This window comes from Melanerpes formicivorus, unplaced genomic scaffold, assembly GCF_026170545.1.
Source record: "Melanerpes formicivorus ecotype bairdi unplaced genomic scaffold, bMelFor1.0.p_v2 SCAF_14, whole genome shotgun sequence".
NCBI classification, from domain to species: Eukaryota; Metazoa; Chordata; class Aves; order Piciformes; family Picidae; genus Melanerpes; species Melanerpes formicivorus.
The window spans coordinates 8,842,124-8,868,662 of NW_027142366.1; the positions used below are offsets into that span (position 1 = coordinate 8,842,124).

Consider the following 26,539-nt stretch of genomic DNA (forward strand, 5'->3'; position numbering starts at 1 on the left):
AAAACAAACACGAGGGGCAGCTTGAGTGAAATACCTGCTGAAGACCTAGGTGGTTTATAAAGTGGCTGCTGTAAATTGCTTTTTAAGGCATTCTATTAGAAAAATGTTTGCCTGCCAACCTGTGTAAATGCATTGACGTTTTCTTCACTGGTTTCTTCACTCTTCAAAGCATTACCATTTCAGAAGCTTTTCAGAAGCTTTTCAGAACCATGCATGCAATTTCACTGCATTGCAGCTGCCATCTTTCACCCACACCCTTGTCCTGTGAGGTCTTAAATAAGATGCCTAACTCACTGAGAAGTCAAGATAGCAATTTTGTGTGTCCTGTCTCATTTGGGAGACAGAGCATGTTGGTTGGTTCTTGCTGTAGCTGCCTTTAGCCCTCTGATGTATTCTGAGGAAAATTGCTTTATGTCACCTAAGGTTCTGGTTTTTCTTACCTCTATTGATTTATGTGGCACGAGTAGGACTCAAGCAAAACAGTCACTATCTGGCAGGGTTTTAATTATTTTCCCTTGTCTGTTCAGTTTAGCAAATCATAAATTCAATAAATAATTAAACTCCCTCTTGTATAGCTACATAATGGAAAAGAACAGCTACATAATTTGGCAAAATTGATTTGCAGAGTGTGATCTCTGCACCACAGGAGGATCACTGCAAAGTATTGCTGCTGGGGGATGCTGTTGAGGTAGTTGTTGCTGCGCTGTGCAACTGGCAAACCTTTGGGTTTATGCATTCTGGATTTATTTACATAAAAAGCCAACCAAAAACCAAACAAAAAACCCACCCAGAACCCACACCACCAAAAATAACCAAACCACAAAACCCAAGAGGAGATTTTGACCCTTGCCTGTCAACCATCATAGAGTCCATCATGGGAGTGTCATACTGAAATGAGAGAGGTGGTGATGTATTATATGATACTTTTTGAGAGGGGAAGATGTCTTAGGTGTTCCTACTTACTTCCCAACAGGAACTGAACTCAAACTTCCGACAGATCATTTTTCCTGAGGCACTTAGATGCTTAATGAAAGGAGAGTACACTTTAGAGAGCATGCTCCATGAACTAGATAATCTCATTGAGCAAACAACTGATGGGGTCCCTTTGCAAACTTTGGTTGAATCTCTTCAAGCCTACTTACGGAATGCTGCTATGGGACTAGAGGAAGAAACACATACTCATTACATTGATGTTGCAAGGTAAATAACTGTTTGTTTTTCAGTTTGGGTTTGAGAGGATGAAGGCTGCAGAAGATGATTTTCTCTGCATTTTATTTTATCTCAAATTTTGATGTCCAGGCTTTCCTTGTCCAAGGATACCTGTAGTACTTTAAAGTGTGCACATGTCCTCACTGTTTCTTTATCTGCAATTTCCAGTTAGCCTGCTTAAAGCTGACTTCTGGTAGTCTGCTTTTTCCAAAAGATGTAATTGAAGTTAAGGGATGTTAAACATGGGAACTGATCCTTTAATTTGTGGGAGGAACCTGGGAAAGGGAGAGCTTGTAAACGTGGCACTCCTCATCAGGAAGTTGGAGCAGCTTTTGCATAATGAATCAATGATGTGATTATTAAATTTGGTTTATTTTTGGTTTTTAAATAAAATTAAACTGCACACAAACCAAACCAACAAACCACAAACAAACCCCCAAGCAAGCCAAAAGGCTTGTGAATCTTGTAATGTGGGACAGTACCTTTCCGGGGCGGTGCTTGGTAGACAACTAAGCTAATTCTCAGCGCTTCCTGTTGAGTAGAAGTGATCTTGGTGCTTCCCTTGAGCCAGTTAGGGTGGCACTGCTAGTGGTAGAGCAGAGGCTGCAATACCAGTTGAAAACATGTTTGTATTTTTTTTTTCTCTTAGGTGAATTTTCTTCCTTGTTTACCTGTTGGCAAGCCTACTAAGCCTGGTAGTTGAGGGTCAAAAGTGATATAAGGGAGGGAGAGGATAAGACCACCCTTTCAGGAGCAGCAAGCTGTTAAACCATCTCAGCCATAAGCTGAGCCCTCATCCTCCACTGGTTTACCCCATACTCCATTCAGTCAGTAGAATGTGTGCATGTTATCAAGCCAGTCCTTGGTTTTCAAGGAGGAAAAGGTGGTATTTACATCATTACTGTTCATTCCTTTTTTTACCATGCTCATAGGAAGGATATGCTCTATCCTTGACCTGTATTTTAAGTTAGCTTTGTAGCTGGCTGTGGGATAAATCAGTTAAGAAAATCTCATTTATTTCATGTAGACTAAGCAAAAACATGCACTTTTGTTTTTTTTTAGAGTACTTCATGCTCAGTATGGTGAACTGATACAGCCAAGAAATGGCTCAGTTGATGAAACTCCCAAAATGTCAGCTGGTCAGATGCTTTTGGTAGCCTTTGATGGGATGTTTGCTCAAGTGGAAACTGCATTCGGTTTATTGATTGAAAAGGTATGGATTTGTTCTTCTTGCATTACTCTTTGAGTCAGGAATATGAAAGCTTTCTGAAAGCAAAGCTAATTTATGTCCTTGCCGTTGCTCAGCTAAACAAGATGGAAATCCCTGTTGCGTGGCGCAAGATCGACATAATCAGGGAAGCCCGCAGCACTCAAGTGAACTTCTTTGATGATGACAACAATCGGCAAGTTCTGGAGGAAATCTTCTTTCTGAAGAGGCTGCAGACAATTAAAGAATTTTTCAGGCTCTGTGGTACCTTTTCTAAAACACTGTCAGGTATGTACGTGTCATCAGGTATTCAGCATCACTTTGCCCACTTCTCATCCCCTGTCCTTTTAAGAAGAATGTAAACCAGTCCTGGTTACTGTAACTCATGTTTCATAAATGTCAAGTGTGCAGAAAGGAATCTTGCTGTGTTTATAAGTCAGAGAATGTTTTGTTTATAACAAATACTATTTCTTTTCCTTTAAAAGGAATCAGCTCACTTGAAGACCAGAATGCAGTGAATGGGCCTGTTCAAATTGTCAACGTGAAAGCCCTCTACAGAAACTCTTGTTTTAGTGAAGACCAAATGGCCAAACCAATCAAAGCTTTTACGGCTGATTTTGTGAGGCAGCTTTTAATTGGCCTTCCAAATCAAGCTTTGGGACTTACTTTGTGCAGTTTCATCAGTGCTTTGGGTGTCGATATCATTGCTCAGGTAGAGGCTAAAGACTTTGGAGCAGAAAGCAAAGTTTCTGTGGATGACCTGTGCAAGAAAGCTGTGGAGCACAACATCCAGATCGGCAAATTCTCACAGCTGGTCATGAACAGGGCAACAGTGTTGGCTAGCTCATATGACACAGCATGGAAGAAGCACGATCTGGTGCGCAGGCTTGAAACCAGTATTTCATCTTGCAAGACCAGTCTGCAGAGAGTACAGCTGCACATTGCCATGTTTCAGGTGAGACCACAATGCATCTCTACACTCTGTGGCAAGTGAGCTTTAGTGTCTGTATCTGAGCACAGAAAGGATTCTATGCTTTGTTGAATGAGCTTTAGAGTGTTTTATGGACTTGATTTTGAATTATTCTTTGTATGTAAGGAAAAGGTTTTAGAGCTAGCTTATTTTGAGGACTAGCTGCTTTACAAGCTGCAGATGTGGCATTAATAATAACATTAATAATACATTAATAATAATGTCAATTCTTTTTGAGTCAATACATGATTTTTTTCCAATACTAAGTCACTTATTAGAAAACCTAAGTCATTCACTGTCTTTCATACTAGCAAGCTTCTCCCCTTCTGTTTGTTTTCAAGCAGCCTGACTTTAAGGGGGGAAGATTACTTAAAGTAGAGGGTAGGCATTGCTGAGTGTTGCCTTCTGCCTTTCCTTTGTTCTAATGCAGTAACTGTTTGTCCTTGCTCCAATGCTTCCCTCATGGAAAAATATAAATAGCAGCAGTATCAATCCTGAAAATATTCTGAGGGTTTAGAGGAATGCCATTGGTCACCTTGAACTGTGTGCTGTGTTGCAGTGTCATTGATCTTAATTTTACAGTGATTTGTAGATTAAAGGTAGAGACTTTGTCAGTTAATAAAACTATTTCCTCTTAGACTGGTAGGTAAAATCATCTTGGTTTTTTGAATTGTTTCTCAGTGTTGATGGATTTTCCTTTAAATCAAGGAAGTGTTTGTAAATCACTTTTAGTAATGGTATAAATATCCAAGCCAGCAAAACATTGTTTACAACTACCTATAATTTAACCCTCTGTAATGATCTGGAGCTTATAATCGTGTTGGTATTGCCTGACTCCTAACCCTTTTAAAATGCCCTTAAAGTGTGCTAGAGTGCTAGAATTGCTGGTGATGCAGAGTATTTTGTGCTGAGCAATATTGGTAATCATATATTCCCATTATTTTCTTCAGTGGCAGCATGAAGATCTCCTCATCAGTCGCCCACAAGCTATTTCAGTTACTCCTCCACCTCGTTCTGCAATTTTAGCCAACATGAAAAAGAAACTTCACACCCTCAGTCAGATTGAAGCTTCAATTGCAACAGTCCAGGTACTACTATTTTGGGGAGGGTTGTTCAGCAGCATATTGGAATGTGGCACTAACACAAACTGCAAAATGGATCTGCCACCTGTTTTCTTTTTCTTCCCCAATGCAGGAGAAACTAGCAGCACTTGAAGCTAGTATTGAGCAGCGTTTAAAATGGGCAGGAGGTGCTAATCCCGCACTGGCACCAGTCTTGCAAGATTTTGATGCCACTATTGCTGAAAGAAGAAACCTTGTACTGAAAGAAAGTCAAAGAGCAAGTCAGGTACTATACATAAATATATTACTGTTGACTTGATAAGTGTGTTTGCTCTTTCCTGCTTGAGATTTATGTAGACAATACATTTCCTTATCAGCATCTAAAGAGCAAACACAGGTAAACAGATACTTCTGGGAATCTCACTTGAAAAGCAATACAAATAATCTCTGGGGTAGTTGTTGAAAGGTTGGATGGCTCTGAAATGATACTACTGCTGGAATGGAGCAGAGGGTTTTTATTGCTGCATTTAAAATTCTCCCTTCTAAGGATATGCAACAAATGCAGTTTGTGTAATAGTTTAATTGGAATGAACCGTCTCACCCTTGCTTTGGTTTTTCAGGTCACTTTCCTCTGCAGTAATATCATTCATTTTGAAAGTTTACGTACTAGAACAGCAGAAGCCTTAAACCTGGATGCTGCGTTATTTGAACTCCTCAAGCGCTGCCAACAAATGTGCTCGTTTGCCTCACAGTTCAACAGCTCAGTCTCTGAACTGGAGCTTCGCCTGCTTCAGAGAGTGGTAAGGAAAGGTCAAAGCAGAATCACGGCAATCATGAGTTCTCATTCTAAATTAATGCTGTGTAGACCTTCTAATGGGCTGTGGATTACAGAGATTATTCCATCAGCTGCTAAACACTTGGCAGTAGCATCTACACCATAATTGAATTTTATCTCTGGATGTAGATTAAAAAAAAAATGTTTCTTTTATTTTTAGGGCACTGGTCTTGAACATCCTATTGGCAGCTCTGAATGGCTTCACTCAGCTCACAAGCAGCTGACCCAGGAAATATCTACACAGAGAACAGTACAAACAGAAAGAGAACAGCAAATAGAAACAGTGTGTGAAACAATCCAGAATCTGGTGGATAATATTAAAACTGTGCTCACAGGTCATAACAGACAACTTGGAGATGTCAAACATCTACTGAAAGCTATGGCAAAGGTATGCCTATAACTTCATGAAATGTGTTCCTCAAACCCATGTCCATATAGTTAAAAATAACACTTGTAGCTGTTTGCTCTTCAAGTATCTAGAAACAGTGAAATGTGTTCATGCATATGGATTTCAAAATGTTAGCTTTATTTCTGGAGTTAGGCTAATTGGGCTTTGGTTGAACAAAGTGTCTTCTGTCATGTAGCAGTTGAAACATTTTCTGTGTGTTTACAAACCCTCTACATTTGTAATCAGTAAAACTGATGCTTCTCAGATTTGTTTTGTGACATGTAACTACTGAAAATGGTGATTATTTGTAGTCAAATGACAAACTGAGGGGCTGAAAAGACTTAAATGCTTACCTTCATTCTGTTGGCCAAAGTACAGCAAATTGGTGACCTTCTTGCGTGTCTTTTGTTACAGGATGAAGAAGCGGCTTTGGCAGACGGCGAAGATGTTCCCTATGAGAACAGTGTTAGGCAGTTCTTGGGTGAATATAAATCATGGCAAGATAATATTCAGACAGTTTTGTTTACATTAGTTCAGGTTATGGGTCAAGTTCGCAGTCAGGAACACGCTGAAATGCTGCAAGAGATAACTCCCACTTTGAAAGAGCTAAAAACACAGAGCCAAAGGTAAGAGTCGCCACCTCTTGGGAGAGAGCATTTTGTTACCTGGTTGTGTGTAGAAGCACAGCAAGGGGCACCTGCTTGGTGATTGTCTTAGCATGCAGAAAGCTTTTTGCAAAACATGCCTTCATGTCTTTTGAGTTTTGAGTCAGTCAAGCAGTTGCCTGAGTGCTGATCAGCTCCTTTCTGTCTCCTAGTGTCTACAATAATCTAGTGGGGTTTGCATCACCCTTAGTCACCGATACATCAAACGAATGCTCAAGCCCAACGTCAGCTGCTACATATCAGCCAACCTTTGCTGCAGGTAATGCTTGAAAAAGTGCAGACATAAAAACATCAAGAATTTATATCAGAGGGAATCATCCCTTCTACTAAGTTTTGAAATACAATCTCTATGAGATTATAAAAGCTTGTGAAATCCATGCCACGCAGTACTGAAATAATCTCTTGATCATAGTCCTTTGACAAGAAAGAAATCCATGCTCATGAGAAAGTTCACTCACATTTTTAACTGTAATGTAATGAAAATTGCACAAGCATGAATGCCTCTGTAGGATTTCAGGGCTCTTCCAAAGGTCACCATAAATGTTAATGTCAACAGTGATGACAGTGACAGTGCCTTCCATGTATTCTGGGCTCTGTTGAATGTATCCAGATGCATGGATTTCTTGCTAGTCAAAGGATTATTCTGCTGTCAATATTTGACCCAAGTGCAGGGTCCTGATTTTGGTCAAGAATAACTGCATTTTATAACTGTCCTACAAAATGATGGAATTAGAGGTGAAGAGAGCCCCTAAAATCTGCTTAGATACATGTATTTCAATGAAACAAAACTTCTTGCTTAGGAAGTGAAAGAAATCAGAAAACAGACCAAAGGGAGCAAAACTGCTGTGGAGTTTGAAATAGAAGTTTTATAAATGCATTTGTACTGCAGCACTGATAGCTGCACTGGATACACATTCAATTGTATTTGTTTTTGCATCTTCAATGTAATGTTTCTTTACAGCTGTACGGAGCAATACAGGGCAGAAAACTCAGCCAGAGGTGATGTCTCAGAATGCAAGAAAGCTAATTCAGAAAAATCTTGCTACATCAGCAGATACTCCTCCAAGCACACTCCCAGGAACTGGCAAAAGTGTTGCCTGTAGTCCCAAAAAGACAGCCAGGGACCCTAAAACAGGAAAAGGTAAATAGAGGTCTAAAACCCCACCCAGCCAAGCAAAAAACCCCAACCAAAAAAATTCCGAACGAACAAAAAAGCCCAAACCACAAACCCACCACTGACAACACAAAAAAACCAAACCCAAACCACCTCAGTGTGCTTCTGTGCAGGAATGGAAAACTGAAATGATTTTCCTTTGTACCTTTAGCTGTGCAGGAGAGGAATTCATATGCAGTTAGCGTGTGGAAGAGGGTCAAAGCCAAGTTAGAAGGCCGAGATGTGGATCCCAACAGGAGAATGTCTGTTGCTGAACAGGTGAGTTGAAAACGGTAAAGTTCCAGTCTTGGTCCTTGCTTTCAGTCTTTGGTAGTGAGCACATTGTGCAGGTATGCTGAATTATGCCTGAAAGCCTAACACCTTACTGTGAATGGGGGGTCCCCTTTGAGATGTGATTTCTATCTCAGTGCAGATTGAGGTGTGCTGCCGCCTTGCATTGCTGAGTTCATTGCTTTTATCACATGCTTTGCTTTTGGTTTCTGTAGTGCAGATCATTATCAATTCAGGAACTGAATACAGCTCTCTGTTCTGTAGCAGTAAGCTAACATTTGTTACACAGCTGCTGCAAGCCAGGGAGAATGTGAGATTTGTACAGCTGTCTGAAGGGCAGAACATAGGTCTGTGTTTACTGGCATAACACAGCCATGGTCCTGTCTCTGGGAAGCTGAGTGAGGGGACCCAGATGTCCACATCAGTTTGAGAATGTCATGACTGCTTTCAGGTTGGGGGCAGAAATGAGCTGCTGCATGATCTTCTTTGGCTCCTGCAGTGCAAGTTTCCATCTCTTATGTGGACTGCACAAAGTTGTGTAAGATGAAGCTTGCAGCTGCTGTAGAAGTATTTCTCTTGTCACTGGAATCCTGTGTTTTCAGGTGACACTTGACAGTAAATCTTAAGATCACTTAAGCTGGATTTTGAAAAATGTTTATTTTTAATTACCTGTTTGACCTTTTTAATAGGTTGACTTTGTGATTAAGGAAGCAACTAATCTAGATAACTTGGCTCAGCTGTATGAAGGTTGGACTGCCTGGGTATGAGTAGGGAGAAAGCAGATCAGTCTGGTTCAGCGAGGTCAGACATCCACCAGAATCAACTCGGCCTCAGGCATCCGTAGCCGCACCACAGTCGGTGGTGATGCATACTGGGGCTTAATCTGAGGAAACCTAGGAAATCTCGGTGCACTGGGAAGTGAATCCTGCAGGATAGCTGCACTCAGGGATACGCTAAACACAATGGTCTGCAACCCCCACGGTCAAGGGTGAAAGCTCACCGCTTGAGCAACACGGTTTGTCTTTCTGCCGCGGAAGAACTGCAAACGTGTCTGGGGGTTAGCCGCAGAAAGAAATCGGGATGCTACAGACCGCAGAGTGATCTGGAACTCAATTCCACCTGACCCTGTGAACAATTCAGGAAACACCGAACCCTGTTCAAAGAAAAACAGCAAAAGTGGGGCCGTGAAGAAATCACAGCAAGGGAAGATTTGATGCATTCAGATTCTTGTTACTCCTGTTGCGTGGCAACAGCGCCGGTCGAGCTGACCGGTGAGTACGAAAAAAAGGCTACAAAATGTAAACTTCAGAAATGGACTGAAAGCAAAGAGCTGTACAACAGATACACGCTGCATTGGAAGAACTTCTGAGATAGAAGAAGAAGCCTCTCTTCTCTTCTCCCTCTCCTCTTTCCTTTCTCTCCTCCCTCCCAGCCGCTCCTTGCACACACCCCTCTCTTGGCTTATTCTTGTAGGCTAGGCGTACTTCCAATATCCTTTTGATTTCAATCCTCCTGCTTCACAGCTTAGTCAAATTCAACAAATTTTGTTCGGTCAAGCAATTTTCCAAAAGCACTGAAAACAGAGAACATCAACAATTCCTTCTGAGTTGGATGGTCAAATGCAAAACCGTGATTTTTTTTTGGGTTATTTTTGAAGTCATTTCTGTGACTCTATTATGTACAGTTTCTCAAAATTGTCACTGTGCATTTAAAAGTAATGAATCCTACAGGCATTTGATTTCATGTGCACTTCCCTCTGCTTGCAGTGTACACTTTTTCTGTAACTCCAGCTGTCCCTCCAATCTCATCCTACCGTGATTGCTGTAGTTTCTTTCGTACGACGTAGCTAATCCAATGTAATCTTTACCTTTTTAAAAACCAGGATAGAGTATCTAGTAGAGTTTTACATTGTTGATGACAGATAAACAATAAAGTGATGTTCTGGTGGAGGTAGAGTGATATGCTTTTTACTTCACTTGCCTAATACTTTTAGTTTACACTTGTAAATTGTAGTGCTTCAGTTCCCAGGGGTATGCGTGCGATCCAAGAAATGAAGGACTCTCCAGTTTTTGTTCACCTAGATCTGTAAGGATTTTCTGCCAAGTACTTTTCCTTTGCCCCCACGCTTCTCTAGAAGGTTGTTCAGTAACGCATCCAGAGTCAACCTTCCACCAGGTTTGGTTTTACGTTTTAATTCAATTCTGCACTCAAAACGTGATTATGATCAGAAAAGTCTCTCTAAAAATGACATCAGCTTGCTTAGATCAATGTCCCGCTCATCTGCTGGTTGTCTTAAAGACTTCTTGCTTCCTTTTGGAAGTGGGACACCTTTAGGAGAAGGAAGGCAACTTCCTTTTATTAGAGCAAATAAACCTAACACAATTCAGTTACAACTACAGCATCTCGCAGGTGCTGATAGCTACAGCAGAGATGCACGCTGGTGTTCCCAACCCAGATGAATTTGCGTAGCTGTGTAGGAAAAGTTTCTCTTTTGTAAGCTTGGTGAACTCAGTAGGCACAGTTGCTGAAAAATGACAGAAGTAGGAAGCTCTTTTATGCCATTTTAGCTACTTCTCAGAGTAAAAACACAATTTAAATACAGCTTGTTTTTTTTTCCCCAGTCCAAATCTAAGTGTTAAAGGATTTGAGCCAAGCCCACTACTGGCATAAAATTCATTGACATGAGTGGGTTTGCAGCAGCTCATCTGGGTTGAAGGCTTGGCTTACCTGTCAGATAACTTAACACTGGGCATGAGTAAAAGACAAACCTGCATCCTTTTCAGTATTTGCACTATGCTAACTGCTCTGCCTCCTCAGTAGGTCTTAGAATTCACTTTCTTCTCTGTTGCAAATTTTCCGTGGAAATGCACTTTGAAGTGTAAGAATTTTCAGCAGACACCACGGCCTCTTTGCATTCTGATTGCCTGATTAGCTCCGGGGAAGTCTAACAATAGCCATGCAAATGCATTCCACTGCCATTGCTTCCTGAACCCTCTGCCAGGCCGTGCGTTGCAAGGGAGAAGGTGTTTGAATGCTGCGGTGGAGAACATTCACATGCAGAACAAGACACTCGTTGGTCCTGTTTCTTTTTCTCCAGTTAAAAACAACCTGAAGAAGAATCTGTTTGGAGTACCACAGTAAGAGAGTGTATTATACATGCTGGTTTATTTCTTGGAAGCTGGGGGGAAGGGAGGGGTAATGCACTCACCTGTGGATCATGTATTATACCTCTGCTATCCAGAAATGAAACACTTGTGTGGAGATGGGTTCTCACTGCATCATTTAATAAAGTTTTTTTTGTTATTAAAAAACAAAAGAAAAAGATAAAATATGTATTCCTAATTTCCTTGTAAGCAAAAAAAATTGCTTGTGCCTGTGAAAATTGTAGGGAAGAATGATGTGTCTAATACAGGCAAATACAAACCAAATCCCTGCTCAGAGCTTTGGACTGAGCGGGGCTCTCAGCTTTTGGGTGCTGCTGCATTTCTCATGGTAAATGCTGACCTGGCAAATCAGTGCAGTCCCAGTGAAACCCAAAATGCAGATTGTGTGTGTGTGATTTTCATACTGAAGGCTGCCTTAGTGTTCCTCTCTTTGAAAAGAGAATACTTCTTCACGGTCTGTTTTTCTTAGCAACAATTAATTTTGCCTTCAGTGACTAGTCTATGTAAACAGTAATATGTTCTGTGCAAAAGACTCAAGTCTCCCATACAAACTGGACATAAATCAGAGGGAAGGGGCGAGTTCTCCAAAGAAAAAGGAAGGAGACCTCCATAAAAGCACTGGTGACAGTTAGTAGTAGTGTGAAGTTACCTGCCTGGGAAAGGACAGTGTTTCACTGCACAAACTGCAGTGTGAGGCAAAAAGCAGCAGCCAGCAGCCCCTGTGACAACCACATAGCAGTGCCCACCCTCTGATAAACTGACTGGATAACATTTATCCTGTTAAGTGCTTTGTGATACCTGAATGAAAAGCATCACACAAAGATAGTCCTTCAGAAATACTGGAGGGGACTGGAGAGGTGAAAGCTCTGCAGTCCCTAATTTACTTCAATTATTCATCAGTCTCTTTTGTGCCATGCTCTTTTAGCACACTCAAATGCTTCAAAGGTTTCTTTGCCCTTTTTTTACTTCCTCCCCCATCCCCCTTCCTAAAATAAGCAGACACATCCCTTCATGCATTAAAGAACTGGACTAGGAGAACAGTTTGAAATGGCACCTGCCATCCATCCATCTTTTGCTTCAACACAGCACCCAATTACTACATGCTTGTTGTTCATGAGCGTGCTGTTAATTTTTTAGCTGGAGAATTTCTTTCCAAACACAGATATTACAGAAAACTACTGTTGTAAGTACTTAAATGCATGGCTGATTAGAGCAATTTTGCCATCCATCAGACTCATTTTTAATTAATAAGGAAAAAGTTGGAGATGCATTTATGATACTAGGAATGATGAATGGGTGGAGGCTTAGCATGTAAAATGTGTGTCTTAAGTGCACAGAGCAATTAAAGTGCTCTTTTTAAGGCTGCTTTGAAGTGAGCTTGGGTGTTTAATTCTCTGTGCAGAGAAACTTGAGGGAATGTCAGTAGAGGAAGAATGCATCATATTACAGTGGGATCTGTGTCATACAGTGGAGAAAACAATGGCTGCCTGCAGCTCAAGGTAGCATATGGGAGGTGAAGAACAGGTTTTCCATGCTGAGCTGCTGTTTATTACCATTGTACATTAGGGCTCTGATTTTAACAACCAAACTGATAAACATATCCATGTTTCCGTGCTCACACAGCTTTTTGCTGGTTTATAGTGGGCTTCAAAAGGCTTGGCTGCTTTAGTGAGGAAGACCACAGAAAGAGTGGTCAGGCATTGGAATGGGCTGCCCAAGGAGGTGGTTGAGTCACCAACCCTGTGTTTAAAAGTCATTTAGATGCGGTGGTTGGGGATATTTTTTAGGGGTGAACTTTGAAGAGGAGGGTTTTTGGTTGGACTTGATGCTCCCGAGGGTCTTTTCCAACCTGAACGTTTTTGTCTTTCTGTGAAGGTGGGGAGTAGCAGGGCAGGGCCCCATGCTGTTCTCTGCATCACAGTGGCCCATCTCTGGTGTTTCTGAGCAGTGAGGACATTCTGCAAGGCTTAAGTTTCTTTCTGCCCCTCTGAGCTGTGGAGAAACACTTAAGGGAACTGTCCCTCTGTGGGCTCTCTAGGGTGGGAAAAATCTGTAAGTGAAGTGGTGTGGGAGCTGGCAGTTGATAGTGGCTGGAAAGAAGTAAATGAAAGCATTTGGAGCTGATGGCAACACCTGGTAAGTGCTTCTGGTTTTGTGGTGAGAATCATGCAAACCAAGGAAAGCAGGAGCTGGCTGATCCCATGTAATAGCTAAAGGAGGAGCTTTTGCCAGATGTACCATGTCTGTTCCCACTTCTTCAAAAGACTGGTCCAAATTATTGCTGGCACTGCTTCCTTACAAAACTAGATTTTGGTTGAGCTTTGCCATGCTAAAATTATGGAGGGTGGACTCTTTTTTTACCTATTGCTCCTGGCTTTTAGCAACATGTAAATGAAAGTTCCTTAAGTTTTCTGCTCTTTACATACAACCTTGAAGGTGTGTGAAAAGCACCCTCTAGAAGAGTACACACTTCAGTACAGCTCTGGTTTTGCTTTACAGTGTCGTCTTTATCTTTTCCATCAAGCTGAGGAGCTGTTCTGGTGCCCAAACTGACAAGATGTTTTCTTTGTCCTTATTTTGGGAGGGTTTTGCACCCCAGGGCCTAGGCTTAAGCTCATTAACACGTGTGACTGAAACACTTGTCGAGTCAGAAAATATAAATACATCTTAGTGCCTTCTTCCTGTGTCATACCATGCTGCTACAGCCTCTGAAAGACACAAAGCGCGGTGGGGAGGTGCTTCTATTATCTGCCTCTCTTATCACTCCGGCGAGGGCGGCGTTGCTAACTCGGTCTGGGCTGCAGGCGTGACGCCTCCCCGGCGCTAGCCCGAAGCTGCCTGGGCCAGGCCTGTCACACTCTTTCCCTGGCCAGGGTCACCCCAGCCCCTGCCCGCCTCAACCGCCGACCCGGAGGCAGCCACCCCCCAACGCCCGCTCCGGCCGCAGTCGCATTGCGACGGAGAGGAGAAGGCGCGGCGGCTCCACGCCGATTGGGTGGCTGTTGCTATTCGAATCCCACCATCCAACCGGCTGCCGCTGTGCCGCGACAGGTGCTCTGGGATTGGCCCATCTGATTTCGAGAGGGCCAGTCAGAGTGCCGCGAGGAGCCGCGGAGGCTATAAAGGGCGGCGGCGCGGCGCGGGAGGGGGCGGCGGTGTGCGGCAGCGCAAGATGGCGGAGGGTGACAACAACAGCGTCTACCAGCTGGTGAGGGCGGCGGCGCTGGGCCGAGCGGCCCCTCTGGGGCTGGCGGCAGGCGTGTGCTTTGTTTCCCTGTGGCTGGGGAAAGCTGGCGGCCGCTCGGCCCTACCGGCGCTGCGGGAGGTGGAGGAGCCAGGCCTGGCAGCGGCTGGGGAGGGCCGGTTCGGGCCGGGAGCTTGTGCGGCGCGGGCGCATTCCCTTCCTGCGCTCGCTTCTGCTTGTGAAGGGTTCCCGTGCAGGGCTCGGCTCATGCCTGAGGGCCTGGTGAGGCTGAGTTTGAGGAGGCTGCCCTGTGCCGTCCCCGGGGGCGGGCAGGGCTCTTGTGCTGCTCGCAGGAAGGAGCTAACAATAACGCTTGGCTTTACCTGGTGTGCGGGGCTTGCGCTTCACCCTCAGCTCTTCGCGTTTCAGCATCCTGTGTGCTGTGTCAGTGATGCAGGAGAGGGTCAGAAGCTGGATGATGAGCTTAGCTTAATTAATTATGCCAAGGGTGGGCTTGAATGCTGAAAATCGTTGAGTGCAAGGCTGTGTCTGTTTATGGCGAGTAGTGAACGTCTGCCGTGGGAAGCGGGGAGATCGCTGTGGAAGCGAGTGAGGGGTGCGGAAGGGAAGCCAGCGCTGGCCGGTGCCGTCCCTTGCGCGGGGCGCTCAGCCTGGCGGGCACAGCCAGACGCTGAGCAGCGCAGCGGTGGGAGGTTGGGAGTTCTGCAGAAGTGCGCAGGGCGGCACTGCCGGAGAGGGGGAGCGCAGAAGTTGCTTTCTATGGAAACTCGATCAGTGAACAAGCAGTTTGGATGCTTGGGCTTTGGAATGAAGATAGTGTTGACTTCTCCCCTAATGGGAAAACAACTTGCAGTGATTGTCTTCTAGGCTGATGAAGGCAGGCTGCTCTTTGTAACACTGCTTTGTTCCAGTGTGATTCCCATTCAGTTTTCTCTTGCTCATGATGTTAAATGAAGTCATGGGTAATAGAGCAAAGCAGTTTGTCATAAAACACCTTCTGGAGAAAGGCAGCCCTTTTTTTCTCCTCCTGCATGTGACAGTTTGTGTTCCTAACATGAGCACAACAGATAAAATAACTGGAAGGTCTTCAGCAGCGTGTCAGATAGTTTCCTACTCTTTTGTTGTTGTTATTCCATCCCGAGCTGTAGTTTTCACATAGTTTCCAATGGTATCACACAAGAAAACTATTCTTTACTGTTATAGCCACACTCAGCTGTCTTTGTTATTCTAGTGGTGTCAGGTGTCTCATTTAAATGTAGCAGACAGCTGAGAATGAAATTTATTCCGCTGTCTCTGTCCAGCACGTGTGCAGGTCTTGCTGACTTTTCACCTCACAGTACTTGGGCAGTGAGTGGTTCTGTTCATGGTTGCCTGGGTTTTGTAATCTCTGAGATACCTTAGCGAGCTAATGCTGTACTTGATAGGGCCTGCTTGCAGAAAATGTGTGGAGAGGCATACAGGAATAATACAGGAAGAGGAATTTGAAGGCTGACTGTCTTGGGCTACCTGTGGAAAAGCTTTGCAGTCCAAGTGCCATCATTGGGTAGCTTCCCTTTACTGTGGATTCTGAGTTTTTATTCATTTTACAAACAATAATAATAAAAAAGTTGCTAGGCAGCAACTAGAAAGCTTCAGTTTAGTATAGTGGAGTTGTCTTTGAAAGCACATCTATTTTAAATAGCTCTCATCTTGCTATTTTGCAGGTGTTGACACTGAAAACTTGAGAGGTTTTAGCTAGAGTTCAGAACTTGACTTTCTACTAATCTCAGGGAAGGGAGTACCATAAATGGGAGACTGGGAGACAGCACCTTGGCAGAATCTGGTAGGAGGCATCACTGGGTTTAATAACATGCACTGCTACTTTGTTAGGATCTTAATTCTGAATGTATCATAGTTCAAATGTCAGAACTTAGTACGAAGCTTACGGTGTTATTGGTAATGTAATTTCTCAGGTGCTCAGTTGGGGACTTAATTACGACGCTTTTTGTAGCTACTCTGGATGTGAGAATCAATTTGATACTGTGGGTAGTAATAAAAGGGTATTCTTCTCTTTTTGTAGGCTTCAGAAACTGCAAGCTTGGAAGAGCAGTTACAAGGATGGGGAGAAGTGATTCTGCTGACTGATAAAGTCCTTCGCTGGGAGAGAGCCTGGTTCCCCCTGGCGCTCATGAGCGTGGTTTCTTTTTCCTTTCTGTAAGTAGCTTGTGGAGTGAGCCTTGAACAGCCATTTCATGGCTGGTAGCAAACCTATTCAGTAAACTAGTAAGGCACCTTAAAAAAAAATCTAACAGGAAGGCTTTTACTCCAGGTGTTGTTTCTGAATGTGTGAGCACTTTCCTGAAAAGAAAAACCTTGAGTACTGAGAACAGGAACTAACAGGAGACATCCTCCTCAGAGGAGAAGGCAGAGCTTTCTGCACAAGCTGTTTGCCAGTAATGGTCGCTGTAGTTTTTTTACCCTGTTCAGCTGTATGTTCATTGTGGTGTGTTCATGTTCTGCCATCATCCTTTGGATCCTGTTTCTTAGTCAAATCTGGTTATCTCCTTTGGCTGTTTTTTTCCCCCAGCAACATCATTATGGAAATCTTGTTTTTGTAGGGCACGTTTCCCTGTCCTGTATATTGTTCTGTTTGGGATGAGTTCAGTCACTTTTGCACAGCTTGGGTTTTGACATTCTCTGCCCTGCCTTCTGAGAAAGGAGGGGAAGGATGCAGGTAACTTTCAGTCAGCAGGGTAGGGGCATGTTGCCAGCAGAACCGGCTGGCTGAAGGCGCTCGTACCTACTTTTATGTAACATGGTAGCAGTCAGGGTGACCCTAGCCTGCCTTGTTACTGATAAGTGTACATGCCAGCAGGTGATTTTGGAGTAAGAAGAGGGTAGTTACAAAAATAACTGTTTAAGCACCAGGCAGGAATAATCACTCTTCTGGCTGGCAGGAGTTGTATGGGAGCTGGAGAATAGTGGAATGAAAACTCAAAGTCACTTTTAGAAGCAGTAACTGCATGCACTGCAGGGTATTCTATTACAAAAGCTGTGATTACAGTAGGAAAGATCTTGTGTTGAATTATGTTCTGAGTTGGTACTTCATCCAGCAGTCACTTCTGTTATCTTCTTTCTGCAGGATGATTTACTATTTGGACCCAAGTGTTCTTTCAGGTGTCTCCTGTTTCGTTATGTTCCTCTGCTTGGCTGATTATCTTGTTCCTGCTCTTGCACCTAGAATCTTTGGCTCCAATAAATGGTGAGGAAAACTTGAATTTAAACAGTTTCCTGAGTGTATATGACTGAACTTTATCAAAATGGATGTCTGACTTGCAAATATCAAACAGGAACCTTATAGAGTCATTGTAGTAAGAGATCAGCAATTTCTGTAATGCATGAAGCGAGGACAGTAGTAAGATGTCCTTCATTCTTTTTATGAAAGATAGCTGCTACAACCTACCTTTATGTTCCTTCTCTTCTAGAAAAATAAGATTTTTTGAAGGCATGAGCACATTATTTGTCCTCCATTAAGGATTCTAGTTAGTTCTGCTATAAACTAGTTTTTAGTAATTAAAGGATAATAGATACTTAGAACTAAAATGGTGAAGAAGGGTGTTAGATTACGTGCTTGGAAGGAGTTGCAGGGGTAAAGAGGATGAAGGAAAAAGGTAATGCAGAGAGTGGTCATAAGTGATTTGAAACAGACTGGGGGAAGAGGCAAGGCTTGTCTAAGGAGAGAACCTTGTTTCAACTACATTTTAAGTTAAAAGTGAATTTTAGTGTGTCTGCTTTGAGATGACCAGTGGATAAACGTCTGTGTCTAATAATGGACACTGGTATCATGTGAGTATTACTTGTGTGTATCACACTTATCAGATAAAGTGAGCAGTTGGCCAGTGTGGATATGGTTCTCTTGGGGGTAAATTGGGGGAAGGTCAGTGTATGGAAAAATTACATGGGCAGCTGCAATGCTGTAGCAAATGCCAGGATAAGTACTAAATAAAATTTAACTACTGGAAAAATGCTGTAGGACACTTCTTCAATTTCAGATGGAATCTTGAATTCTCCCTCCTGGCTTCTTTCTTCTAGGACTACAGAACAGCAGCAAAGATTTCATGAGATCTGTGGCAATCTGGTAAAGTCTCGTCGCCGAATTGTGGGCTGGTGGAAACGTCTCTTCACGCTGAAGGAAGAGAAGCCTAAAATGGTAGCAAGTTCTAGGAGTTCATCTCTGTTGTTGTAGAGATTTAATGTGTTTTGTTTGGTATTGAGTATTTTATCAAGGCATGTGCCTGAATAAAGTGGTAATTCAAATCAGAACCAGCAGTTCTGGCTGTGACTCGGTGCCAGTCACATCTTATTCAAACCTGGAGTGGCAAGATGCCTGATTTCAGACTTGCACTGCTGTTCACTTAGGAGCATTTCCTTGATGAGAAGATAAAGCTAAACTGGGTTTCTTGGTATAGGTCAGGTTTTGGAAACAGCTTGTTTCCAGCAAACACAAAAAGTCTTAGCTTAGGTATATCAGCTGCTGAGCTAACTGTGGTGAAAACAACTTAGGGTTCTGTGTGAGGCTGAAGTTGTATCAGTGGGGATGATGTAGTGTGACAGGAAAGGATATCTGGACAGAAAAGCATCCTGTGAAACAAATGTTCTGAAAATATAAATGAGAACATACCAGTGTAGGCTGTCATCTCAAGCCTTTGACATGGGTTTGTTGTGGAAGAGCCAGCAAATTTCCAGTTTTAAATGTTGGTGTGTTGCAGGATATTGAAGGCAGAGATCTCCCAACAGGTCTGTGATAACTGTCCCCTTTGCATTTTTTAGTACTTCATGACCATGTTGTTTTCTCTTGCCGTGGTTGCCTGGATTGGACAGCAAGTTCACAATCTCTTTCTGACTTACCTTATTGGTAAGTGTGCAGCACACAAAAGAAACAGCTTTTCTGTTAGCTGCTTGAAATGGTAGGGTGCTGGTAGAAGGAATGATTGATTGCATGGGTGTGGTGACATTTTTTTGTTGCAGGGTTATTGTAATGTTTTCAGTGGGTTACTGGGATTTAAGAGCAGTATGGCATTGCAAGGTGACAGGAGCTTGGTGAAGGAACATTCATTAATTCTTTCTGTTTACTTTTTTTTTTCTTCTCTAGTAAGTTTCTTGTTGCTGTTTCCTGGACTAAATCAGCATGGGATCATTACAAAGTATGTTGGAATGGCCAAAAGGGAGATAAACAAACTTCTTAAGCACAAGGAAAAGAAAAATGAATGAAGACTGAAGTGCTGTTCACTCTTGTAAAAGGTTTCTTTGGGATCAGTTTTAAGAATTAATGTATAATTAAGACAATAGAAGTTGTATTGCTCACTGGCTTTTTTTTCTTTTAATTGGCTCTCTGATGAAGTGAAAATGCCACTCTAGCAACTGCTGTGGGTTTGTGTCTCTCACTGTGCTCACTGGGGTTCTGCAGCCTGCAGCTGCTCTTACGTGGAAGATCCTGACCTTTGGTGTACAGAGCTTAACTAAGAGGCCCTGTAAATAAATACTCCAGCTCAACCCAAAACCATCAGCATGGTAATGGGTGATAACAGTAGCTGGGATAGTTCCACTGATAATTAATTTGTGGGTACAGCAAGTACAAAAAGCAGTTCTGAAAGCTTACACTTCTTGGAGGTTTGTTACTACTGATCCTTGTGGAGGGAGGACAATGAGCCGAGTAGGAATGATCATAGCTGAGGATGCATACCCGAAAGCAGGGCAGTTGATGATCCCTTTGTCTCACTGATTCTGTTTGCTTTTTTTGGCTGCATATACCTGATTATCTGTGAATAGGGGTCTGGAATATATAAATCTGTAGTTCAGTTACCTAGCTGTAGTGTAAACTTCAACTCATTGCACTGAGACTGTAGAAAAAGAGTTAAGGTGTGTGTTACCTTAACAGCTGATTGTCCTGAAAACTGCTGTTGCCATGGAGCCATGTAGCACCTTTGGTTTTATGAATGTTGTGTCTATACAGAATCACCTTGATGATGCTAGGTTTGTCTCTGTAAATAAGCCTGTCTGTATTGGTTGTGCTTTTTTTCTATGACCTCTCCTTCCTTTTTTAAAAACTGAACTTGTTTTCTTTAAAAAGCTAAAACCTGTGTTAATGCATTTTGAAAGTTTACTGTTTTAAAAATAAACTCTCTTCAGTGTCTGTTGTAATTGTTGAATAGGTAAATACACAGTAAAAAAAAAACCTTCTCTAAGACTTGCTCTTTGTAGATCTATAGAAAATGGTGTAAATGAGTCTCTCAAGGCGAGATGCTGGGAATGGTGGTGTTAGCTCTGTGGGGTGATCCATGCAGTGTCCTTGCAGAACAACACCTCCGGTTTGAGGCAGCTCACTGTGAGCAGTAAAACTCCTCAACTGTGGCAGTACCCTGGCAGGTCCTGCTGCAGAGGGGTGAGGCAGCCATGTCACCTGCAGCTGATTCAAGTGATGTGTTGTGGGCAAATCAGACCCCAAGCTTGGCAGTAGATCTGAACTGTTGGGAGGTGCTACGCTGTGATCTTGAAGCTGTGATTTGGATGTGCTCTGTACTGGCTGTCACTGGTAGAAGTGCTGGACGTTGAAGGCCAGCAGTAACACTGCAAGGTCACAAAGATGTCTGGGGGAGAGCTGATGGCAGCCCCTCTACCGCCATCTCAACACTGGTTTAGGGTGCTGTATGTTTGCTGTTAGAGTTCTGCGAGATGTCTTCCTGGGTTAAGCTAAGCAGGAACACAACTGCTTGGTGCAGCTTTGATCACTCCTGGCCTTCAGATTCCTCCATGATAGGGCTGCTGTGGTTACACTCTTCTCAAGCATGCATATCCCCATCCAAACCTCAGGGGAAGTCAGATATTTGAGGAAATCCTCTGTTGTGTTCGGTCTTGTGGAAAACCACTTGAAAAGATGAGAGGTGCTTCCCGCTGCCCTCTGAAATGCAGAACTACAGGAACGGCTCTATCAAGGCCCTTTTGTTCTCGCGGATGGGTTGGTTTCTGGTTGTAGTTTTTCCCTGCCGGGGAACCTGCTTTCCGTGGTTAGCCATGGGGGAGGGGGGGTAGGTCGGTGCGTGGCCTGTAGTGGCCGCTGAAAGCCGCGCAGACGTCTACGCTGCGCTACGGATCCCGCAGGTCTCGGGGAGCGCAAACTGCCCGGCTCCACGCTTTTCATCCTTCCCGCCCTGCGGTGCTCTGGCTCGCTGCGAAGCGTGGTGGTTGCCATGGGAACCCGGCTGCAGCGTCGCTCAGGAAGTGCGAAAGAGGCTCTCGACCAATGAGAATAACCAGGCCTGGTCCGAGTCGCTTACCGTCGTGAAGTCTCGCGAGATCTGGTGGGTGACTCGCGGCACCTCGCGCCCATGGCCCTCCCATAATTCCGCGCGGGCGCCCGGCCTCTTCCTTTTCCGCCATCTTGCTGCACCGGTGAGTTGGGAGTGTTGCGGTGTCCCGGTTGCCATCCGCCGCTTCCCGGTGCCATCCGAGCCCTGTGGTCGTCTCTGTTAGCCTCGCCGGGGCTATGAGGATGTGCCTGACCGGACTGGCCAATTTTGAGCTGCCAGCGTCTCTCCTAGCACTTTTTGGAGCCTCTGGAGTGGAGGGTGGGGGGAAACACTCCTGCCTGTGGCTCTGCTCTCTGCAAACATGCAGGGCGGGAGTCGAGGGTGGAGGCTAACGCGGGCGGCAGCCAGGCCCGGGCCAGTGCTCTGGGAAGCCGGGCGGGGCAGAACTTGGGGGACCTGGGCCGCGTAGTCTGCAGACTTAAGGGAGTGAGGATCGTGCATCGAGGCCTGAGAGGAGGTAGCGGACGGCTTGGGGAGCGGGCGGTGGGCAGGGTTCTGGGAGAAGGGCGGCCTTCGGAACTAGGGGTTTGGCTGCAGTCACCCTGAGGATAGGAATTGGCCAGCCTGCTCGTCTGAGGGCCTTTGGCTGAGTGGCAAAAGCTCTCCTGTGCTACAAGACCTGACCGATTTGGGAATAACCCTGCGGCCCAGAACAGGAGCACCTTCCTGGCTGGTGCTGGCAATGCACGGGCTCTTAACGGAGGTGACTACCGTGTCATGTCTTGTCCAGATACTCTTGTTTTTACTACGAGAATGAAAAGGTAATGCTCAAGTTTCCAGAGTGCTGTGCTGTGCTTGTATCCTGCAGGGTTTTTGCGGATAAGCAAGCGCAGCTGCAGTCGTGCTATGCAATGCTTAGTTTTTGAACAGTGGTGGTACCATAAGATTGGGTTTTAAAAGCCACAGCAGTTCACCTGAGAAGGATGCTTTACTGATGAAATGTTGTCTAGATGGTGCCTTTTAAGTCTCCATGTGTGTGTGTTGATAAAGCCAAGTTTGATTAAGTGTGTCAGGCTTCCGAGCCTGTCGGCCTAGCTGTCAGTCGTCTTGAGCATAGCTGAGTACATGATTTGATCTCCTCATTAGCCTGAAGACAATTTTTACGGTGTAATGTAGATTTCTGTCAGTCTTAGATCTTTTGAGATCTGAAATAAACCCTAAAAAAAACGATGCTGAAAGTGCTGAAAGGCTGTTGTGCACAACTGCCTCTCGTCTTGCCCGCAGGCACCATGGTGCGCATGAACGTTCTGGCCGATGCTCTCAAGAGCATCAACAATGCAGAGAAACGTGGGAAACGCCAGGTCCTCATCAGGCCCTGCTCCAAGGTCATAGTCCGCTTCCTAACCGTCATGATGAAGCACGGTGAGTCTCCAGCGTGCAGTGCTGACCTGTTCCTCCTTCCTGACTTCTGTGGATGCTCCTGTGTTCGTGTGCTCTTTGACTGACCCAGGGCGATTTGCCTTTCTTTGTGCAGCACAATTCGCTGCTGAGTGGGATTAACGTAGTGAAGTGCTGTGTATTTAATGTGTCTGTTTGCTCATCTTCTGCAGGTTACATTGGTGAATTTGAGATAATTGATGATCACAGAGCTGGGAAGATTGTTGTCAATCTCACAGGCAGACTCAACAAGGTAGGATTTGTCTTCCTGAATTCACTTCTCTAGGGAGGTGTTTAGATGAGAGGGGGTTTTTAATGTTTGTCTACTTCAGTTCTGAAAGAATGAGTTGTTAAGAAGGTGCTATGTGTTGGCTCCATGTAATATGGGTGCTACCTGTGCTTAGCAAATGCCTGTTGACTTCTCTAGTCATAATGGTATGGATGGCTCATTACATTTGTTTTAAACTCTGAATATGGAAGATGTTTTCAGGGAGGTCTGCAAGTGCACTGTGCCTCTCTCTCTTTAAAGGCTTCCTGGCTACTCAGTGGTTTCTCAGGTCCTTTGGTGTTTAAGCTATACAGAAGACTTGCTTTAAGGGACAGTGTATCCCACTTGGTGTTTAATACAGGTGTACATGTTGAGAATACAAGCCTTTTTGCTGGCACTAGTTGGGCTTGGCTTGCAGCTGAAGGAGAGTTGAATGTTAGGTTAATTAGTGCTTTTAAGGTACCTGGGCTATTCAGAGTATTCATGGGTGTTTGGGAAATGTTTGAAATGCTTTTGTTACAGAATGGTCAGGTGTCTAGTTCTGTGATGACTTATGTGCATAATTGTTTCCAGTTAAGCTTCCTTGGTAAAGAAATTAAAAAGAGAAAGGAAAAAAGACTTGGTTAAAATAAGTTAGGGGTAGTCTCCATAGTGAACAAATATTGCAGCTGAAAATGGCTTGGAGTACAGTAGGCAGAGAATTCTGACACTACCCAAATAACTAGTGTGATGTGTCTGATAAAAATCATTACACCAGCTCTGAGTAGAGTGTTCCTTGCACTCTTCTGGGATGCTCTGGTCACAGACCTGCCAGGTTGCAGCTGGGTGTAATGTCTCTCTCAATAGCTGCAATAAGGGAACAGTTACTTGGTTGAGAGAAATGGGCATCCGTGCAGGGTAGTGTGCTTCTGTTTTGCTCTTGGATATTTATGAAGATAATTGGAACCAGTGAGGCAACTGGAGGTGGTTGGTAGTGGTCAGTAATAGGATTAACTTGAAAACTTCACTAATTTCTCCTTGTTTACAATGTACAGGTACTTTTCTGCTGACTGTATATGATGATGAGAAGCAGAATATCCCTCAGTAATTGGTGGATTTTTGATGATAGGGGATGCTTGATAGTTTTTAGTGGTTTGTAATATGCTGTTGTGCTCTCCCAGGTGTAGCCATTTGTTAGTTTATCTTAGGCAGCAGTGCAAGTGCCTCTGTTTAAGGAAGGAGGAAGAAGAGGCAAGGCTAAGGAAGGAGCAGCTGAATAGCTGTGTGAGGGTCTCAGCTGAGGGGAGGCACTTCTGCATTGTGAGAAGCAGAGTAAGCTTCTTCACAATGCAGTCTTTTGCTGCCAAATAGGTTTTAATTGCAGTTGTTAAATTCTATCATCCAGTGAATTGGAATGGCAAATGTGCAAATCCAGTTTGTAATGGGATTCTGTTTTATAGTGTGGTGTGATCAGTCCCAGATTTGATGTTCAGCTGAAGGATTTGGAAAAGTGGCAGAACAACCTGCTGCCTTCACGTCAGTTTGGGTGAGTATGGAGCAGTGGTACATCTGTCCTGTGTCAAACTGGGGGGGTGTGCTTTATGCTTTCCTGCTGCCTGAGTTAGATTGGCCTGACACTTCCTTTCTGACCAGCACCAATCTAAAAAGTCCCTCTTCAATGTGAAGTTTTAAAGGGGCACTGCTAAGCAAGTACTATTTTTGCCTAGCTTTGGTAAACTTTCATTCCTAGTATTTCTGCAGTTTACCAGGAAAATAGAACTTCTCTTACTGGTTTTAACTCTGTTAGTGGCCATTTATAGACAGGAGAACAGTCAGTCATGTAAATTTAAGCTTTGTGATGGTGTAAATTGACCAGATACAGATAATAAGTGATGAGATGCTTGGAGCCTCTGTTAAACAGACCTCTGTAACACAGAAGTCTGGCCATTGTGCAGTGTATTATTCTTTCCCAAAATTGACTGACTGGAGTAAGAGATCTCAGTGCACCAGGATGACAGAGCTAGAGGAGTCTTCAGGGGCTCAGCCAGCCTGTCCTGTCAAAGGCAGATTAACCATTCCTTGTCATTTCTGTGGTAAAGCTGCAGTGATAAGCTGCTTGCTTTAGCTGAACCTCTATAGCTCACTAGTGTGTCTTGTCATACCTTTAAAAGTATTTTAAAAAGAGTGGTGGCACAAGAGGTGGAGCAGTGTGGATGAAGGTGCTGATAAACCAGGTTTTGGCAGTAGCAATGACTGAGGCTGCTTCAGTTGTCAGCCCAGATCCAGATCCCCCTCTCCATCAGTGCACAGTGTTCAAAACACTGAGAGATAAAGCACTTGGAGCTGAGGAGCTGTCTGGCACCATGGCAACTCTACCTGCTCTGAAGAAAAATGTCTGCTTAAAATAGAAGCAGACTTTGTCTAGGAACTATAAAGCTGCTGTTGCCACAGCAGCTGAGCTGACTTTACACTGGGAAGACGCAAGAAAACTTCTTGCTGAGACTTAGATGTTTGGAGAGCAGGCTGCGAACATCCTTTGTGCGCCGCAGAGTTGTACTTGTGCTAAGTTTCTTTTCATTGTATGGTAACCTGATCTCAGTTTGCTAGGCCCATTCTTAGGGAGAGGGATCTTGGTGTTGCAGTGCAGGAATGAAGTTAGTGCTGTCAGCTCTGCAGGAACCTGAAACAAACCAATAAACTGAAGATTTGTCTCTCTTAACAGGTACATTGTACTGACAACCTCAGCTGGCATCATGGACCACGAGGAGGCTAGGCGAAAACACACAGGAGGCAAAATCCTGGGATTCTTTTTCTAAACCTTGTAAAAAAAAAAGAGGATACTAATAAATTGTTCAAATGGACTCTGGTGTTTCCAGTTGGTATTTCAGTGGCTTCCAGCACTACCTGTGACAGTGCTTGTAACAGCTTAAGCTCCAACTTCAAACGCTTGGGCTTCACGTTGTGCCTGATCACAACTCTACTGCTGTTAATTATAAGACATACCCAATATTTACCACTTTACTGCACAGAAGTCTCAGCAGGAGAGCTCCAATATTAAACTGCATGCTTGGCTATGCTGCAGGGTGATCACCTCTTGGGTGTTAGATACCTGTGTTTCTCTAGTTGCATCTATGTGAATCTATAGTTGCACCTGCTGAAAGGTGGTTGTAGTCAGGACGGGGTTGGTCTCTTCTCCCAGGCAACCAGCACCAGAACAAGGGGACACAGTCTCAAGCTGCACCAGGGGAAGTTTAGGCTCAAGGTGAGGAGAAAGTTCTTCACAGAGAGAGTCATTCATCATTGGAATGGGCTGCCCAGGGAGGTGGTGGAGTCACCATCCCTGGAGGTGTTCAAGAGGGGATTGGACGTGGCACTTGGTGCCATGGTTTAGTCATGAGGTCTGTGGTTACAGGTTGGACTC

General features: G+C 44.0%; 3 protein-coding genes across 5 annotated transcripts in view; all 3 read left to right on the top strand.

Annotated features, from left to right (window-relative positions):
• SMG1 (SMG1 nonsense mediated mRNA decay associated PI3K related kinase) overlaps positions 1 to 11,108 on the top strand; it is a 67,893-nt gene extending 56,785 nt beyond the window's left edge. For both annotated transcript variants that reach the window (XM_068146845.1, XM_068146846.1), the window contains 13 exons: positions 974 to 1,200; positions 2,272 to 2,422; positions 2,515 to 2,704; positions 2,902 to 3,371; positions 4,337 to 4,474; positions 4,581 to 4,733; positions 5,068 to 5,247; positions 5,443 to 5,670; positions 6,085 to 6,296; positions 6,488 to 6,594; positions 7,297 to 7,476; positions 7,661 to 7,767; positions 8,469 to 11,108. In XM_068146845.1, the coding sequence (XP_068002946.1) occupies positions 974 to 1,200; positions 2,272 to 2,422; positions 2,515 to 2,704; positions 2,902 to 3,371; positions 4,337 to 4,474; positions 4,581 to 4,733; positions 5,068 to 5,247; positions 5,443 to 5,670; positions 6,085 to 6,296; positions 6,488 to 6,594; positions 7,297 to 7,476; positions 7,661 to 7,767; positions 8,469 to 8,546 (2,421 nt within the window). In that variant the 3' untranslated portion in view covers positions 8,547 to 11,108. The remainder of the gene's footprint in view (positions 1 to 973; positions 1,201 to 2,271; positions 2,423 to 2,514; positions 2,705 to 2,901; positions 3,372 to 4,336; positions 4,475 to 4,580; positions 4,734 to 5,067; positions 5,248 to 5,442; positions 5,671 to 6,084; positions 6,297 to 6,487; positions 6,595 to 7,296; positions 7,477 to 7,660; positions 7,768 to 8,468) is intronic.
• A 2,952-nt stretch (positions 11,109 to 14,060) lies between these two features.
• ARL6IP1 (ADP ribosylation factor like GTPase 6 interacting protein 1) lies at positions 14,061 to 20,328 on the top strand. 2 transcript variants are annotated; one of them, XM_068146847.1, is made up of 6 exons: positions 14,061 to 14,151; positions 16,208 to 16,341; positions 17,270 to 17,389; positions 18,220 to 18,337; positions 18,958 to 19,042; positions 19,280 to 20,328. In XM_068146847.1, the coding sequence occupies exons 1-6, from the start codon at positions 14,116 to 14,118 to the stop codon at positions 19,396 to 19,398; spliced, it is 612 nt and encodes a 203-aa protein (XP_068002948.1). In that variant the 5' UTR covers positions 14,061 to 14,115; the 3' UTR covers positions 19,399 to 20,328. The 2 variants fall into 2 exon arrangements, with proteins under 2 accessions (XP_068002948.1, XP_068002949.1); XM_068146848.1 differs by lacking the exon at positions 14,061 to 14,151 and adding an exon at positions 15,920 to 15,970.
• A 1,177-nt stretch (positions 20,329 to 21,505) lies between these two features.
• On the top strand, positions 21,506 to 25,979 carry RPS15A (ribosomal protein S15a). The gene is made up of 5 exons (XM_068146849.1): positions 21,506 to 21,576; positions 22,719 to 22,856; positions 23,045 to 23,124; positions 24,579 to 24,664; positions 25,841 to 25,979. The coding sequence occupies exons 2-5, from the start codon at positions 22,724 to 22,726 to the stop codon at positions 25,932 to 25,934; spliced, it is 393 nt and encodes a 130-aa protein (XP_068002950.1). The 5' UTR covers positions 21,506 to 21,576; positions 22,719 to 22,723; the 3' UTR covers positions 25,935 to 25,979.
• The last annotated feature ends 560 nt before the right edge of the window (positions 25,980 to 26,539 follow it).